General features: G+C 49.7%; 1 protein-coding gene and 1 non-coding gene across 2 annotated transcripts in view; one reads left to right on the top strand and one right to left on the bottom strand.

The window, feature by feature from the left end:
* The window catches only part of LOC135889538 (zinc finger protein 883-like), a 124,700-nt gene extending 109,938 nt beyond the window's left edge, over positions 1-14,762 (bottom strand). Inside the window, exons 1-2 of the mRNA XM_065417400.1 lie at positions 14,277-14,762; positions 84-93 (exon numbers count right to left, since the gene is read on the bottom strand). Coding sequence (XP_065273472.1) covers positions 84-93; positions 14,277-14,762 — 496 coding nt within the window. The remainder of the gene's footprint in view (positions 1-83; positions 94-14,276) is intronic.
* Positions 12,109-12,213, top strand: LOC135889701 (U6 spliceosomal RNA). The gene has a single exon (XR_010562033.1). It is a non-coding gene; the product is annotated as a U6 spliceosomal RNA (small nuclear RNA).
* Positions 14,763-16,335: the final 1,573 nt, after the last annotated feature.

Below are 16,335 nucleotides of genomic sequence, written 5' to 3'. Positions count from 1 at the left end.
CATAGCCTAAGCTTGCTACAGTTCAGGGCCTTATATTAGCTGGAGGGTTTGTGGGAGTAGTTATGCTGAAGTCTGGGATTTACCTGAATAGGCCTAAGGAGAGAATCCCAGGTCAGATATTATGCACCCTCATTTTGAGAGACTAACGAGGAACCACAAACAGGTGCAATACACCACAGGATTCTGAAAGAAGGAAGTTTGGGGCGGGCTTTAGCAATTAGGTTGCTATGAAGTATCTCAGCAGTTGGACCGCATTTATTGGAATTATTAATAAATAAGTGATGTAAATCGTGAGTATTAATGCTTGATGTTTAATTATGGACTTCCCAAAGGCCACATATGGGTTGGGGCAGCTATTGACATTATTGTAATCAGAATAAAGGAGCAGATATGGTATATAGCCATCCTATTACCATAGGGAAGTGGATAAAATACCTCTCCTAATTACTATTTTTTCATTTTGCTGGGTCCCCGAGACAGTGTAATCTGAAGCAGGAACTCCCTTCTGATGGGCTCCCTTGCCCCTTGATCTTTGTTTCCAATGGTGTCCATAACTTGTAAGTACACACAGTGCAAGACCCTTTTTATATACTTATTTTATATATCATATCTAATCGTTATGTGTATTGATCCTTGCCTATGATTTCAATTATAACTGTCTGTATTAAATCAAGTTTCTGTGTTTTTCTCCAAATTTCATCTCCTCAATTAACTTTGAGTAGCCATGTACAAGGGCAAGTTGTACCCCAATATGTAATCTTATAGGTGTAAAAATTGTACAGGCTACACTACCAGCCTGTGACATCATCAACAAAGTGCCCATTTGTGCCTGGGTAGGGGCCCTGCTATGGGAGGGAGAAATGCAGAAAGGACTCAGGATCTGTGGCCAGGGTCGCTGTGCATAGATATGGGGAGGTTATATGGGGAGGGGGGTAATGAGTGGGAGAGGGAGGTCAAGAGTTAAAATAATAATATTTGGGGGGAAATGTATAATGAAGTGAAACTGAACAGAAATAAAACTGGAGTGTAGGCTCTAAAGCGACAAGGCTTCAGTAGGGATTTGGGGTTAAAGTTCTGGGATCCCCCACAGCTCTATATCCCCAAATCTCTCCTCCCTCCCATTGACCCACCCAGCCCACTTCCTGGGTGCCCTTCCTCCACACTCCCCTCCCCTCCTTCCCATTACTCTCAGCCATCACCACCTCCCGGCACCTTGGCAGCTTCCTGTGTTCTCTCCTCATCTCTCACTACCTCATCCCTCTCTGCTGCTTCTTAGCTCTAACCCTGCACACACCCTCCCCATGTCCTAGCACCCCAGAATTATCTCCTCCCCCCTTCTCCTCCCCTCCCACAGCTCTGTTCTCCCTTCACCCGTGGGGTCCTGAATGGCAACATTATACGCTCTCCTATCAAAAGTTGAGCTCATATGACTGTCACACGAGTCATACACCTATTTACTCAATTTAGAATTCTACAGGCGGCATATTTTCCTCTTAAAATGAAGAATAGGCATGAATGCTACAGTTATTAATGTAGCCAATAAGGATACTTTAAATGCAATTTTAAAATGACCGATGACACCAAAAAGGCACATATCCAAAAATTATGCTAGTGGATGGGAGATAAGGCAAAAAAAGTGGGGCTAGGAAACTTGTCAACACTTGTATGACAAATAAAGATATAACGTTATTACTATTCAGGTTCTTTAGAGACCCCACAGCTTCTAATAACTGAGGGGACAGGACTCCTTACCCAGCAAGACCACCGTCTCATAGTTCTCCTGCATGACATCCCTGTAGAGGGCTCTCTGAGTGGGGTCCAGCAGAGCCCACTCTTCCCTGGTGAAATACACAGCCACCTCCTCGAAGGTCACCAGCCCCTGAAAGAGCAAGAGTCCTACACTCAGTACCTGCTGCCTCAGTCACAACCCCACCACTCATGGGGGAAAGGAGCCAATCAAATGGAAGCTCTGCGTGGCTCACAATCAGGAGTCCCAACCCCACAATGCTCAGAGCATCCAGGAAATGCCAGTGTGAGGGGGGGGTGGGGAAATAGAGAGCTCCTTGTCTCTCCAGCAGATCCATCACACCCCTATTAGCCAGAGACTCATACAGGAGATGAAGGCCCTAGCAGGGTACAGGGAGAGCTCACTAGTAGAAAGCCCAACACTGTTCTCATTGTGAAGAGCTGGACAGGGCCAGACTCAGTAGTGGGCAGACTACATGACGGTCCAGGGGGGCCTTGCTGAGGGGGTTCCTCTAGCAGGGGTGTCCTGTCTCTCCTCTCCCCACTTCTCTTCAGCTGTCTGCCGCTGCAACTGTTCCTGCAGCCCTGCCCCCTCCCCCCACTTGGAGCTGCCTCTGGCCAAGCTGCTCTCAGGAGCCTTGTGTGTGTGTGCAGGGGGGTTGCTGATGTCGGGGTGGCCCCACCCTCCTGCCTCTACCCAGTCTCTGCTGAGCTGAGGTGGGGGGACAAGATTCTCTGCTGCTGCCTCTGGGTCAGGAGTGGGAGCTGCTGGCCGCTGCTGCTGTGTGAATGAGCCTTCAGACTAGTGAGTGCTGCTCTGCTTAAAGTGACAGCGTGCTGTGTCTCACACTCCCCCAACACACACACACACTTTCACACTCCCACAGCACACACACACGCACACTCACCCCACAATACACCAATTACTGTTATTACTTCTTTTTACTTCCTCTCAAAATGCGCAAAGTAGAGATATTCTCTGTAATTTTATTCTTTCACATTCGTGCAGTGCTGTTATTTTAGCTTTTTAACTGGTCTGTGCATTTCATAATTTTATTTCTGTCTTATGCTTAAATTCAGTTCTTTGAGTAATGAGTTCTAACCTGGCCTGGCTGGAGTAATTATCATTATTACTGTTATTACCAGATTGTGCTTTGTCATTCATTATTTAAAATGGTACTATCCGATAATAGAATGTAAATTTTGCATGTACTTGCCTTAGCTATTTTTTTTTAAAACAAGCACTGCTAAACTCAAAACTTTAGACACTGCAGATGCAGATCACTTATCTTGAAATTGTATTTTTAGTTTGTGATGGAGTAGGGAGAGGGAGGATTGACCTGGGGATGTTGTGGGGGAGTTTTACTGGTACTGTCTGCATTGGTGATGGGATATCAGGGTGTGACTTCACTTGGGGGACGATAGCTGAGCATGTAACCTGAGCCCAGCATGGGGATGGGGCCAGATGACACCTTCTGCCTGGGGAAACTGGACAAAGTCTGGAGGAGAAGCCGGGGTGTGGCTGGAGGAGACGGCTCAAGGGCGTTTTTCAGTTTGGAGCTGGCTGGGAAATGGAGGGAGGCCAGATGAACCTGACCAAGGGGTCCTGTTGTCTGTACCTACAAACTCTGTTTTGGACTGTGTTCCTGTCGTCTAATAAACCTTCTGTTTTACTGGCTGGCTGAGAGTCACAGTGAATCGCAGGAAGTGGGGGAGTTGCAGGGCCCTGTCTCCCCCAAACTTCATGATATAGTTATATCTGGAAAGTAACTTACAATTTCTATGAAAATAAATGCAGTTCCAAGTATGATACTAATAGCAATGATGGAGTCAAATGTTAGTGAGTCACATACATGATTGTGATCAGTAAACATAAATGCCAAAATAACTAGAAAAATAAATTCCCGTTCTTAATAAAAGAGAAAAAACCTTAATCACGTATATAAAATTAAGTAAATATGTTTTCAGTGGAGTGAAAAACAATTGACTAAAATAGAGGAGATAATGGCAGTAACACAGAGTGTGTCTATTAAGTAAAATCTGCTTACTTTCTTTATTTTTACTTATCTCTACTAAAGATAGGGTGCAAAGTATCAAACTTATGTTTCTGATACCTGCATCAAAGCTCCAGAACTGATACATCAAGGCTTGGGATAGGGAATATCTTGCTATATTATCTCCTGATTGTTCTAAATTTACTTTTAAATTTAATATGTGGCTGTAATTGGAGTCAGTATCGATTTATCTTTCTTTATATAACAATTAGATACAGTGCTCATCAGTGAATTTCTAAGTTAATTTCTGCAAAAAACCCTACAGTTTTCAGGTGCCTCCGTAGCCCCTGGAATCACAGTTAAAGTTGCCCCCCTCCCCAAAATCTGAAACGGCCCCTGGTGAGCCAGGAGCAGCCACAGGGCTGCAGGATATCTGGGGCTCCAGCAAGATGCAGCCCCCGTATGAGAGCGCAAAGCCTGTCTTGAGCTGCAGGCAGAGCACCGGGCACCACGAGCCACAGCAGCAGTGTAGAAGTAAGGGTGGGAATGGCAGCCAATGATTTTAGTTTACTGTTCATTTATTGTGTGGTGTTATAAATAACTAACACGTTATGTCATATAGAATCATCGTATGCTAAATAGAGAATAGATTGATCGGTATGTAGCGAGAATAATCATGTATTAGGTATCTAAGTAAATAGGGTTGAAACGCAAGGCCTGTAGGCTGAGAGCTGCAAGATTTTAGCTTAGCTATTTTAGGCCTTGGAGCTAAGAAATGCTGATATAAGTAAATAACCGAGGAATAACCCGATACCCTAAGATTATGAGAAAAGAGGTGTCAAGTGGTAACAGGGTGAAAAATTAGCTGGAAGATTAATTTTAAATAAAAAAATTCTGTAAAGGCACCTCTGTTTCCAAATGTGCTTTAACCACAGGATACAGGTGGTGTGCCAATGCTAATGAGGTATAATCAGCATCACATTATAAAAAGGGGGTGCCCAGAGCAGGAAAATTGAGCTCCCTATGGGAAATTCCAGCAGGAACCATCCCTCTACTGATGATCAATCCATGAGAGACTCATCAGACCCTAATACTATTGTTCAGGATGTGAGTAGAACTAGATTTGTAACTTTTGCCAAAGTCTTTATAAAATTTCTATATGCTTGGGTAGTCATAACCTTAATTGTAACTTTAATAACACTTGTCAAACCGACTAGAGCTTGTACTTGTGAATGTCTGTGTGGTCACTACCCTTGGTCGTTCTGTGTTCCTAGGGACTATACATTTGAAGCAAGTAGCAGAGGCGACTTTCACTCTGTTAAGCTTGAAACTGTAGCCACCAGAGCCGAACCCACGGGGTGTAATGCCACATTACAAAATGCACTTTAAATAAAATAAAAGGCTGCACAATCCACCACATACCAGGCCACCCTTACTTCTGCGCTGCTGCTGGCGGTGGCATTGCCTTCAGAGCTGGGCGCTCGGCCAGCAGCCGCTGCTATGAGACCGCCCTGCCAGTGCTGAATTAGTGCCAGGGCTGAGCTCCGGCCCTTCTTTCAATACAAATTAAGCACTAGAGGGAGGCATTGGGGTCTGGATATGATGGTGGGGAGCCCGTGAGGGCCAGGGGGATGGGGGGCACCAAAATACAAGTTCATCCAAGGCACCATTTTCTCTAAGGCCAGCCCTGGAGCTGGATATGGAGGAGGGGCATATCCCCTAAGGCAGTGGTTCTCAACCAGGAGTCCCTGGACCCCTGAGGGGCTGCGAGCAGGTTTCAGGGGGTCCTCCAAGTAGGGCCAGTGTTAGACTCACTTGGGCCCAGGGCAGAAAGCCCAAACCTCACTGCCTGGGACCGAAGCCTGAGGCCATGAGCCCGGCCACCAGTGGCTGAAGCCAAAGCTTGAACAATTAGCTTTGCTGGGGGCCCTGTCACATGGGGCCCCAGGCAATTGCCCTGGTTGCCAACCCTGGCTTTTATATGCAGAAAACCATGCATATGCAGGGACGTGGAGTTTTTATAGCACGTTGAGGGGCCTTAGAAAGAAAAAGGTTAAGAACCCCTCCCTAAGCCTCACTGGTGGGTGCCCCCTCTATATCTCATAGCAGCCACTGGTTAATCAGGTCAGGCTCCAGCACTGGGATTCTGGCACATTTTCCTAGCCCCACTAGGTGGGCTGTTTCCCGTTCCACAAATTAGGGCATTTCCACCTTCTAACCTCATGGGTCTCTTCCTAGAATGTAAGCCACATATTAAACAAGTCCCAACAGGTTTGCTACACCCTGGCCTCCTCCCATTCTCCACCCTGTGAATTTTTTGGCATACTCCAACCTCCAAACCAGACTGCCCAAACCTCCCACCTCCGGTGTATTTGCTGTCCCTCTCCCTCCTGCAGGAACCCACCAGCAACCCCCCGCCCCATAATCCCTACCTGAACTGGCTCCACTGCAGCCATTTCTCTTTCCTGTCCCATGAGAGGATGGGATGAGCTGGAGCAAAACATGGACATCATCCTGCAGCCTGGCTGGGCAAGAAAGGCAACTGTGGAAGTTTCAGAACAGGCTTTAGTTAATTTCACCTCATGATTCCCCCAGGATCTTTCCCTGCAGAGACACATCCTAGATTCTGCCATGCTGGAAAAATGCTTGATCTCTTTATTACAGGTAGACCTGGCCCCTCCTGCCAGGCTAAGCCCACAGAGAGATTTTTCAGCCTCCCCAATAATAAAGTCTCTGAATAAAACGTTAGAAAGGAGCAGAACCAAAGGGGCTGGGCAGGCTCCATAGGGGACACTGGCTCCTCCCTTTCCCTCCTGTTTGGCCATGCCCTGTTTCTGGCAGAGAACGGCCACCCCATCTCCACCCCAGGGGCAGCCATGTCTGTGGGCTCCCCCAAACAGCACCTACTAACTACCACCCACTTTGGGGGAAATGACACAGGACAGCAAATTCCCACCTAAACAAGGACAAATTGCTTCAGATCAAATGGGTCGGGTTAACATCCCAAATCTGAGGAGAATTTAAATGGCCATTTGAGAATTACAGAGAAAATAGGGCAAAATAAGAGAATAGAGAGTCAATGATTTTAGGAAAAACGAGGGAATCTCCTTGGAGTTTTTAGCCATATGTGGCAAGGGGAGAGAAAAGGGGAAGAACTAGAGCGAATTGTTTCAGTATTTGAGAGGGAAGTGGCACAAACAGGGAAAGGATGCAAGTATCTCACCCCCCGACTCTCACACACTTCTCCCCCTGGACTTTCCTGGCTGCACAGAGCACGTTCAATCCCCCACCTGTCCTACTGCCCTTCCCCTCCCTGCAACTCCGGCTTCTCCCCTCCTTTCCCTCCCCGCCACCTCCAGCCACACAAAGGGGAGCCCCCGGGCCCCATTCTCTGTCCCCACCTGAATCTCAGCGGTGCCTGGGGCAGATCCTGGCTGCAGCGGAGACCAGCAGCTCCGCTACCGCTCAGGCAGCTCCAGCGCTGCTGGCAGCACATGTACAACCAGGGAGCAGATTCCCAGGGGCTGCAACAGCTGCGGATCCCTGGGGCAGAGACTCACTTTCCTGCCCGTCCCCCGCACTTCCCCCGGGGGCTCTCACTCACCGGGAGTCTCTGGCTCCGGAGCTGATGGGGACAGAGTCCGGGGCTCTAGGAGGCTGGTTCCCCGGGAGAACGTCCCAGCTCGCCCGGCGCGGCCGGGAAGGAGCTTTAATGACGAGCTCTCCCCAGCACAGACCCCGGGGAGCAGCAGCTGCTCAGCCCGAAGGTTACTGGGCATGCCCAGCTCGAGTGCGCATGCTCAGTACACCCAATGTAGGGCAACGGGAGCAGGAGCTGTTTGTGCCGCTGCACCTTCTCTGGGAGGAGGGGCCGTATGCTCGTCACTTCGCCGCGCCCCTCCCCGCTCCCTGATTGGCGGAGAGAGCGCGGGACAGAGGCTCCGCACGTGGCGTCAGGCCCCGGTTCCCTCGGCCCGAGGCTTCACTGCCCCCGCCTGTCCCGGGCGCGCGCTGCAGCCGTTGGGATTCGAATCCCGCTCGCGGCGCTGCTGGGGGAGGGGGGATCCCGGGGCGAGGCGCGGGAGGCCGGGGCCGGTCACGGAGCGAGGAGGCGGAGGCGGGACGGTGAGTGGCGGCTCCGCACGGGCCGGGGGCTCAGACACCCAGTTCTAGGCCCCAGGCCCCGCCCCTGCGGCGGGAGCAGCCCCGGGCCCGCGGGAGCCGGGCGGGGGGCACAGGGCAGAGGCAGCACGGAGTGAAAGGGCTTCACCCCCCCCCCCCGGCCGGGGGCACCAGCAGCGGGGGGGCCGGGACGGAGCTGCCGGGCACCAGCCCCACCCAGGGCAGCGGGGCCGGGGAACGTCCCGTCCCGGGGGCGTCGCTCCGATGAGCCGAGGGACAGGACAGATCTGTGAGTTGTCGCCGTTCAGGGTCTGCAGCTTCTTACCCACGAGGTCACTTTCTGACCTTCAGATCAGCCCAGGATCTGCCCCGTCCCTTCCCCGCGGCCCCGCCCACTCCCGCCATCGCTCGCTCCCCCCCCGCCCACTGTCACCGGGGGTGCGGGCGGGGGGGGGCAGGCTCTGGGCTGGGGCCGATTGATCTGTCTACAGCAACATGCAGATCCCTTTCTTGGGTTGTGTAGCCGATAATCTGTTCTGCTGACGCCGCTAGGTGCAATGCCTGTTCAGTGGGGTTTCTCCCCTCTTCCCTGTTTGTATTTCCTCTCCCTACTAGTGCTGGGGCGTCCTTCTCCTATAGGTTAGTGTAGTAATGATCTCATCTTGGGGGCATGTGTCAGTTCGTTGCCATGGCACTCCTGTGGTCAGACATCTGTGGATGTTCTAGCCGAAGGCCGGTGTTAGCTCATGTTCCTCTGGTCGGCTGGTGTCTTTACGGACGAAATTCCCCCTTAGACACTCTATTTCCAGTTCCCCAAACCTTAGGGGTGGCCCTTAGGCCAGTTATTTGTGCCAGAGTTCATAGACCTCGAGCCTTCTGCTAACTGCTGATGCCAGTGTCCTACAGGAGACCGGCCCGTGGGTTCCTTGCATTACTGCTGCATAAAAGAAATGCTAACGCCAGCTATATGGGCTACAGGTGATAGTTAATTTACCACCCAGTAGAGTTTATAAGTAGCCCTAGTTTTTCTCTCCAGTTTGAATTCCTTTGCATTTAGAAAGATAAGTTCGGTGAGGTAATATTTTCTATTAGACCTACTTCAGTTGGTGAGAGAGATACGTTTCTGAGCTACACACAGATCTCTTCTTCATCCTAAAAATTTGCCCTCCTTTTTCTCTAGTTATCTATTTCTAATTTAATATTCCCTGAGATTTTTTCCATGTCTCACTAATAATAAAATATTAACATAAAATATCCTCACATTTTGACCTTTTCTCAAATTTTTGAATATATTTAGAAAAGTTTTGCAGATGTTTCCCATTTTCTCTCAATTTGTCAAATAATACTATGAAATTCACTCTCATTTTACCTCTTTACCTACTATTGACTATTGATACAAAATTCTTCACATTTTTTCACTTTCCGCTCTATTTAGTGAAAATTGATCCAAAATTCTCCAGATATCCACCCTTTTCTCTTTAATGACTTAACATAGACATCAGCTGTCAGATTTTGTCTTTTTCCATGTCATTATTAAATGTCTGTTAAAAAGCATCTCGTGTTGAGACGTTCCCATGTTTAGCTGCAGCAAGTCCTCCTGTTTTGGAGGGAATTTGTTGCCTTAGTCATTCTCCATCCTGATGGCTGCAGGGAGTTAAATGGTCAACTTTCTCCTCTCATGTGAGACTCATTTCTTTCCCCCTTTATCTTCATTAAAATGTTTTCTGATGAAAGTGACTTGCCCCATATTTAATACACACCAAAGCCAGAGGCCTCCCCCTGTTTGGGGGAACGGTGTCTCCCAGCTGCTCACAGGACAGTTGGGTGGACCCTTTTCTTTTCCTCAGGGGGCACAGGATGAGGGCTCAGTCTGTGCCTGGCTCCTTGGTGCCCAGGCTGTCCCCAGAGTGGCTGAGAATCTCCATGCTACTGTATTAGCCCCTCACTTTCCCCTCACCATGTTCACCAGCAGTATCCCAAACCCCCATGACAAATGGTCTCCATGAGGGGTTGCTTCGCCCAGTGCTGAGATGGAGTCGTCTCTGGAGCGGGTCCCTATTGGCCGTTATCTGCCAGTCACCAGGCATGGAAATTTCTTACAAAATTTGGCTCCTCCATGCCATCCATTCTCCTGTTAAAGAATCATCACCCAGGGCTCTCCCGCCCCCCATGTGAATGGCTGGCAGGGGCTGCTGAGAACTTTCTATCCATTTATCCATTACTGATATGAAATCACGACAGACTTTGCTTCTCTCCCCCTTTTCAAAACTGGAGGAACTTCAGGTTTTGGAGGGAAAACTGTTGCTGTGAATCCTTCTCCGAAGAAGGGGAGGGAATGAGGGAGGAGGAAAGGACTCTGGCCATGTTTCTGGTCTCACTGAGACCAGTGTTAATCAAGAGACACTTCAAGGAAGAACATGGAGTGACGCCAGATTAACATGGGAGCAAATAAAATCAGGACATGTCCCTGTGGGGAGGGGGTTTCAGTTGTTGCCAAAGGGCGGGGGGAGCCCTCAGTCTCTGTCTCACTGTGTCTCTCTTTCTTCTCAGGATATTGGGGTTGAGCTTCTTGGGTCAGACGCTGCTGCCTGCGTTGTGATCTGGGAGCCCAGACTGGGCAGCTGCTGTTCCCCCGGTGGGGTCTGGGCTTGGGAGTGACTTGGAGTGAAGCTTCCTCTGTGCTCAGGCAAGGTGAGGACTTTGTCCAGCTGTAATTAGCTCCATGGGCCAGCCCTAGGCTCTGCCCACACCAACATCTGAGCCAGATTCTCCAGGTGATTCCTCAGGGAACGTGCTGGGGATGGGCATGAAAGTGACTCTGCACAAATAGCCCCTCCTCACCCCACAGCTCTCCTTCCCTTAGCAATTGGAGGAGCCGATCCAGCCATAGGAGTGCGAACATCCAGGAATATGTCTGTCCACCAGAGGGGGTGGGACAGGAGATGGGAAACACAAGGAGAAAAGGGAGAGAGAGATTGATAGGGGCAGTGGGAGAAATAATTGGGGGGAGAGATTCCCAGATCTCTAACCTGCCCATACACACTTACTGCAGCATCCCTGGGCAAATTCACTTTCCAGTGAAGAAGGTGAAGTGCAGGGAGAGGAAAAGCCAATTCCTGACTCTCCCTGTGCCCCCGGCTGTGGGAGTGTGCTGCCATGGGGACAATGTCAGGGGAATTCCCCCAGAGTCACTCCTTTTGCTCTGCTCTTGTCTCATATTTGGTTCCCAGACTTTGTTACTGAGAGGATTTCAAAATGTCTTGGTTGTTTAATGCTGGTGGGATGGGCCGCGTCAGTGCTGTGATAAAATGACCAAACATTTCCTCAGAATAGAATCGGAGAACTGTAGGGCTGGAATGAACCATGAGGGGTCACCTAGTCCAGCCCCCAGTACTGAGGTGTTTGTCCAACCTGTCCTTAAAAACCTCCAATGATGGCGATTCCACAACCTCCCTTGGTAACCTATTCCAGTACTGAACTAGCCTTCGTCACACGACTGGCTCAGATTCAATTTGTGATCCACTATAACCTCCAGATCCTTTTGAGCAGTACTGCCCCCTAGCCAGTTAGTCCCCGGTTTGTAGTTGAACATTTGTTTTTCCTTCCTTAAGTGTAGTACTTTGCACTTGTCTTTATTGAATTTCATCTTGTTCATTCAGATCAATTCTCTAATTTATAAAGGTCATTTTGAATTCTAATCCTGTTCTCAAACGTGTTTGCGACTCTTCCCAGCTTGGAGTCATCTGCAAATTTAATAAGCACACTCTCCACTCCATTATGCAAGTCATTAATGCAAATATTGAGTAGTACCAGATCGAGGATTGGTTCCTGTGGCAGTGCATTAATTACATCCTCCCAGTTTGTCAGCGAGCCATTAATAATTACTCTTTGAGTACCGACTTTCAAGTACACCACATTTCCCTAGTTTGCTGATGAGAACGTCATGGGGTTTTATGTCAAAAGCCTTACTAAAATCAAGATATGTCATGTCTACAGTGTCCCCTGGGTCCATAAGGCCAGTACCTCTGTTAAAGCAGGAAATTAGATTAGTTTGGCATGATTTGTATTCAATAATCTATGCTGGCTATAATTTATCACTTTACTATCCTCTAGGTGGCTTATACATTGATTGTTTAATACATGTTTCTTTCTGGGTATCTAAATTAGGCTTGACTGGTCTTTATTCCCCAGGTCTGCGTTGCTCCCCTTTTTGAAGACCGGTTTTATGTTTGCCCTTCTCCAGTCTTGTGGCACCTCACCATCCTCCCCTAAAATTGGAACGATACAGAGAAGATTAGCATGGGCCCTGCGCAAGGATGACACGCAAATTTGTGAAGCGTTCCATATTTTTGGGCATAGAGGTGAATGGTAATTGGGATAAAATACAACATGGTTTTACAAAAGGTAGATCCTGCCAGACCAACCTGAACTTCTTTGAGAAGATAACTGTGTGGTGTTTGTTTTAAAGGGAAATGTGATCAGTCTAATCAACCTGGATGTCAATAAGGCATTTGATACGGTTCCATATGAGAAATTATTAGTTAAATTGGAGAAGATGGGGCTTAATGTGAGAACTGAAAGGTGGATACCGAACTGGTTAAAGAGGAGGCTACAACAGGTCATACTGAAAAGTGAACTCTCGGGCTAGAGGGAGTTCCTCAGGATCAGTCTTGGGACCAATCTTATTTAACAATTTTATTACTGATCTTGGTGCAAAAGTGGGTGTGCGCTAGTAACATTTGCAGATGACACAAAGTTGGGAGTTATTTCCAGTATGGGGAAGGATCAGAATATCATACAAGAACTGGAAGTAATAGAAATGAGATGAAATTTAATAATGCAAAGTGCCAGGTCATGCATTTAGGAACTAACAGAATTTTTCCTATAAACTGGAGACTTTTTACTTGGAAGTGACAGAGGAAGAGAGAGACCTGGGTGTATTGGTTGACCACAGGATAACGATGAGCCGTCAATGTGATGCAGCCGTGAAAGACTAATACCTTGCCTGATGCATCCTAGGACTGTATTTCCAGTAGAGACTGGGAAGTGTTATACCATTATACAAGGTGCTGGTGAGACCTCATCTGGAGTAGTGTGTGCAATTCTGTTCTCCCATGTTTAAGAAAGATGAATTCAAACTGGAACTGGTGCAGAGAAGGGCTACTAGCATGATCCAAGGAACAGAAACCGACCTTATGGGAGGAGACTCAAAAGAGCTTGGCTTGTTTAGCCCAACCAAAGGAAGGTTGAAGGGGAGATGCCCTCTCTATAAATACATCAGAGGGATCAATACCAGGGAGGGAGGGGAGTTATTTAAGTTAAGCACCAATGTGGACCTCAGAACAAATGGATATAAACTGGCCATAAACAAGTTTAGGCTCAAAATTAGGTGAAGGTTTCTAACCATCAGAGGAGTGAAGTCCTGGAACAGCCTCCCAAGGGGAGCAGTGGGGGCAGAAAACCTAACTGGCTTCAAGACTGAGCTTGACAAATTTATGGAGGGGATGGTCTGACAGGACTGCCTATGATGGCATGTGGCCCATTGGCAACTGCCAGTAGCAAAAATTCCCAGCTGCTGGAGACCGGACACTGAGTTACTGCAGAAAATTCTTTTCCAGGTGTCTGGCTGGTGGGTCTTGCCCACAGGCTCAGGGTCTAACTGATCACCAGATTTGGGGTTGGGAAGGACTTTTCCCCTGGGTTAGACTGGCAGAGACCCTAGGGGTTTTCACCTGCCTCTGCAGCCTGGGGCGGGGTCACTTGCAGGTTTAATGTAGTGTAAATGGTGGATTTACCCCCCCGGAAAGAGCCTGGGGGGAATTGTGCTTTGAAATTATTTTCTGTTCTGACCTCCCCAATTGCCCTTTTTGCCCTAACAGGCTGCAGCGTAACATCCATGTTTTGCTCCAGATCATTCCGTCCTTCCAGGGTCCAGGGAAGTGAAATGGCTGCAGTGGAGCCATTTGAGGTAGGGATTATCACGGAGTTGCTGGTGGGTTCTCTTTGGAGGGAGAAGGCAGTAAATACAGAGGAGGTGGGTGTGACTGGTTTGATCACAGAAACCCCCATGGGACTGTCACCTGATGTGCTGAGACTACCTCTGAGCCCGTTTTCTCTGCCAGTTTGGGCTTTCAGAACCCTGCCTTGTCAAGCCAGACACGCCAGTCTGCTCCAACACGGACCCAGGGTCTGAACCACATGCCCCAAAGTTGCAGACTTAACTGAAAACAGCTTAAGAAGTGCTCCTGTCTCCAGCACCCAGACACCCAGCTACCAATGGGATCCAAACCCCAAATAAATCTGTTTTACTCTGTATAAAGCTTATACAGGGTAAACTCACAAATTGTCCGCCCTCTATAACACCGATAGAGAGATATGCACAGCTGTTTGCTCCCCCAGGTATTAAATACTTACTCTGGGTCCATTAATAAGCAAAAATGATTCCTTCTCTATGCCTGTGTAGTGCTGCTCCCAGGGCAGCAGCTTCTTGCTCAGGTACACAATGGGGTGTGTCTTCCCCTTAGTATCAGTTTGCATCAGTACCGCCCCCAGCCCTGTGTCCGAGGCGTCAGTGAACACCAGGAAGGGTTTGTTAAAATCCGGGTTTACCAGCACCGGGCCCTGGATAAGCGCCCCCTTCAGCGGACAGAGAGCCCTCTGGCACTGCTCGGTCCAGACCACCTTGTCCGGCTTTCCCTTCCTGCACAGCTCCGTGAGGGGAGCTGCCAGGGAGTTAAAGTGGGGCACAAACCTCCGGTAGTACCCCGCCATCCCAATGAAAGCCTGGACCTGCTTCTTAGTCTGGGGAGTGGGCCAATCCTGGATTGCCTCCACCTTGGCCGGCTCCGGCTTCAGGTGGCCGCCCCCCACCTTGTGGCCCAGATATGAAACCTTTTCCATCCCCACCTTGCACTTTTCAGCTTTTATGGTCAGTCCTGGATCCTGCGACCCAGCACCCTCTTCACCCGGGACACATGTTCCTCCCAGGTCTGGCTAAAGACACAGATATCGTCAATATACGCCAGAGCAAAGTCCTCCATCCTCCTTAGCAACTGATCCATCAGGTGCTGGAAGGTGGCCGGTGCCCCCTTGAGGCTGAAAGGCAGGACCAGGAACTCGAAGAGCTGTATTGGGGTGGTGAAGGCAGACTTCTCCCTGGCCTCCGGGTCCAAAGCCACCTGGCAGTAGCCTTGATAAGATCCATGGTAGTGAGGTACCGGGCACCCCCCAACTTGTCTAGGATCTCATCGGTCCTAGGCATGGGGTAGGCATCGGACACGGTGATGGCATTGAGCTTCCGATAGTCCACACAGAACCGGATCGACCCGTCCTTCTTGGGGACCAGCACCACAGGCGAGGCCCAGGGGCTGGCGAACGGCTGGATCACCCCTAAAGCCAACATGTCCCCGACCTCTCTCTCCAGGTCCTGAGCTGTTTTCCTAGTGACCCGGAATGGGGAACACCTGATGGGAGGGTTGGCTCCCATCTCCACCTGGTGGACAGCCAGGTTAGCGAGCCCAGGCCGGTTGGAGAACAGCTGCTGGTATGAATGCAGCACCTCTCTGATCTCTGCCTGCTGGGCAGGGGTTAGCTGGTCTGAGAGGGGGATTGATTCCAGCGAGGGCTTAGCCCCAGCCTCAGGGAGGAGTCCCACCGGGGATCCTCTCCCTTCTCCTCCCACTGCCTACACACAGCCAGCACCAACTTCTCCCTGTCTCAGTACGGTTTCATCATGTTGACATGATACACCCGGTGGCTGTGTGCCCGGTTGGACAGTTCCACTACATAGTTCACCTCGTTTACCTGTCTGATGACTTTGAAGGGGCCGTCCCAGGCAGCTTATAGCTTGTTCTTCCTCACGGGGATGAGGAGCATCACCCGGTCCCCTGTAGCATAGGAGCGGGCACATGCTGAGCGGTCGTACCAGGCCTTCTGCTTCCTCTGGGCCCTTGCTAGGTTTCCCCTAGCCAAGCCCATGAGCTCCACGAGCCTTTCCCGGAAAGTCAGTACATACGCCACCACTGATTCCCCATTGGGAGAGGCCTTTCCCTCCCACTCGGCCCTCATCAAGTCCAGGGGCCCCTTCACCCTCCTACCGTACAGCAACTTGAAAGAGGAGAACCCTGTGGATTCTTGGGGTACTTCCCTATATGCAAACAGCAGGTGGGGCAAATACTTGTCCCAGTCCTGCGGATGCTGGTCCATAAAGGTTTTCAGCATCCTCTTTAGGGTCCCATTGAACCTCTCCACCAGCCCGTTGAACTGAGGGTGGTAGGCTGCGGCCCAGGTGTGTCAGACCCCACACTTCTCCCACAGGCACTGGAGCAGGGTTGACATGAAGTTAGACCCCTGGTCTGTAAGGACCTCCTTGGGGAACCGCACTCTGCCGAAGATGGTCAGCAGCATGTCTGCCTCAATAGAGGACAAGGCCACCGCCTCGGGGTAGCGCGTAGTGAAATCTACCACCACCAGG

The sequence above is a fragment of the Emys orbicularis genome, chromosome 15 (assembly GCF_028017835.1).
Source record: "Emys orbicularis isolate rEmyOrb1 chromosome 15, rEmyOrb1.hap1, whole genome shotgun sequence".
Classification (NCBI taxonomy): Eukaryota; Metazoa; Chordata; order Testudines; family Emydidae; genus Emys; species Emys orbicularis.
The sequence above is the reverse complement of the archived record's forward strand: the minus strand, read 5'-3'. Positions and strand labels throughout refer to the sequence as shown.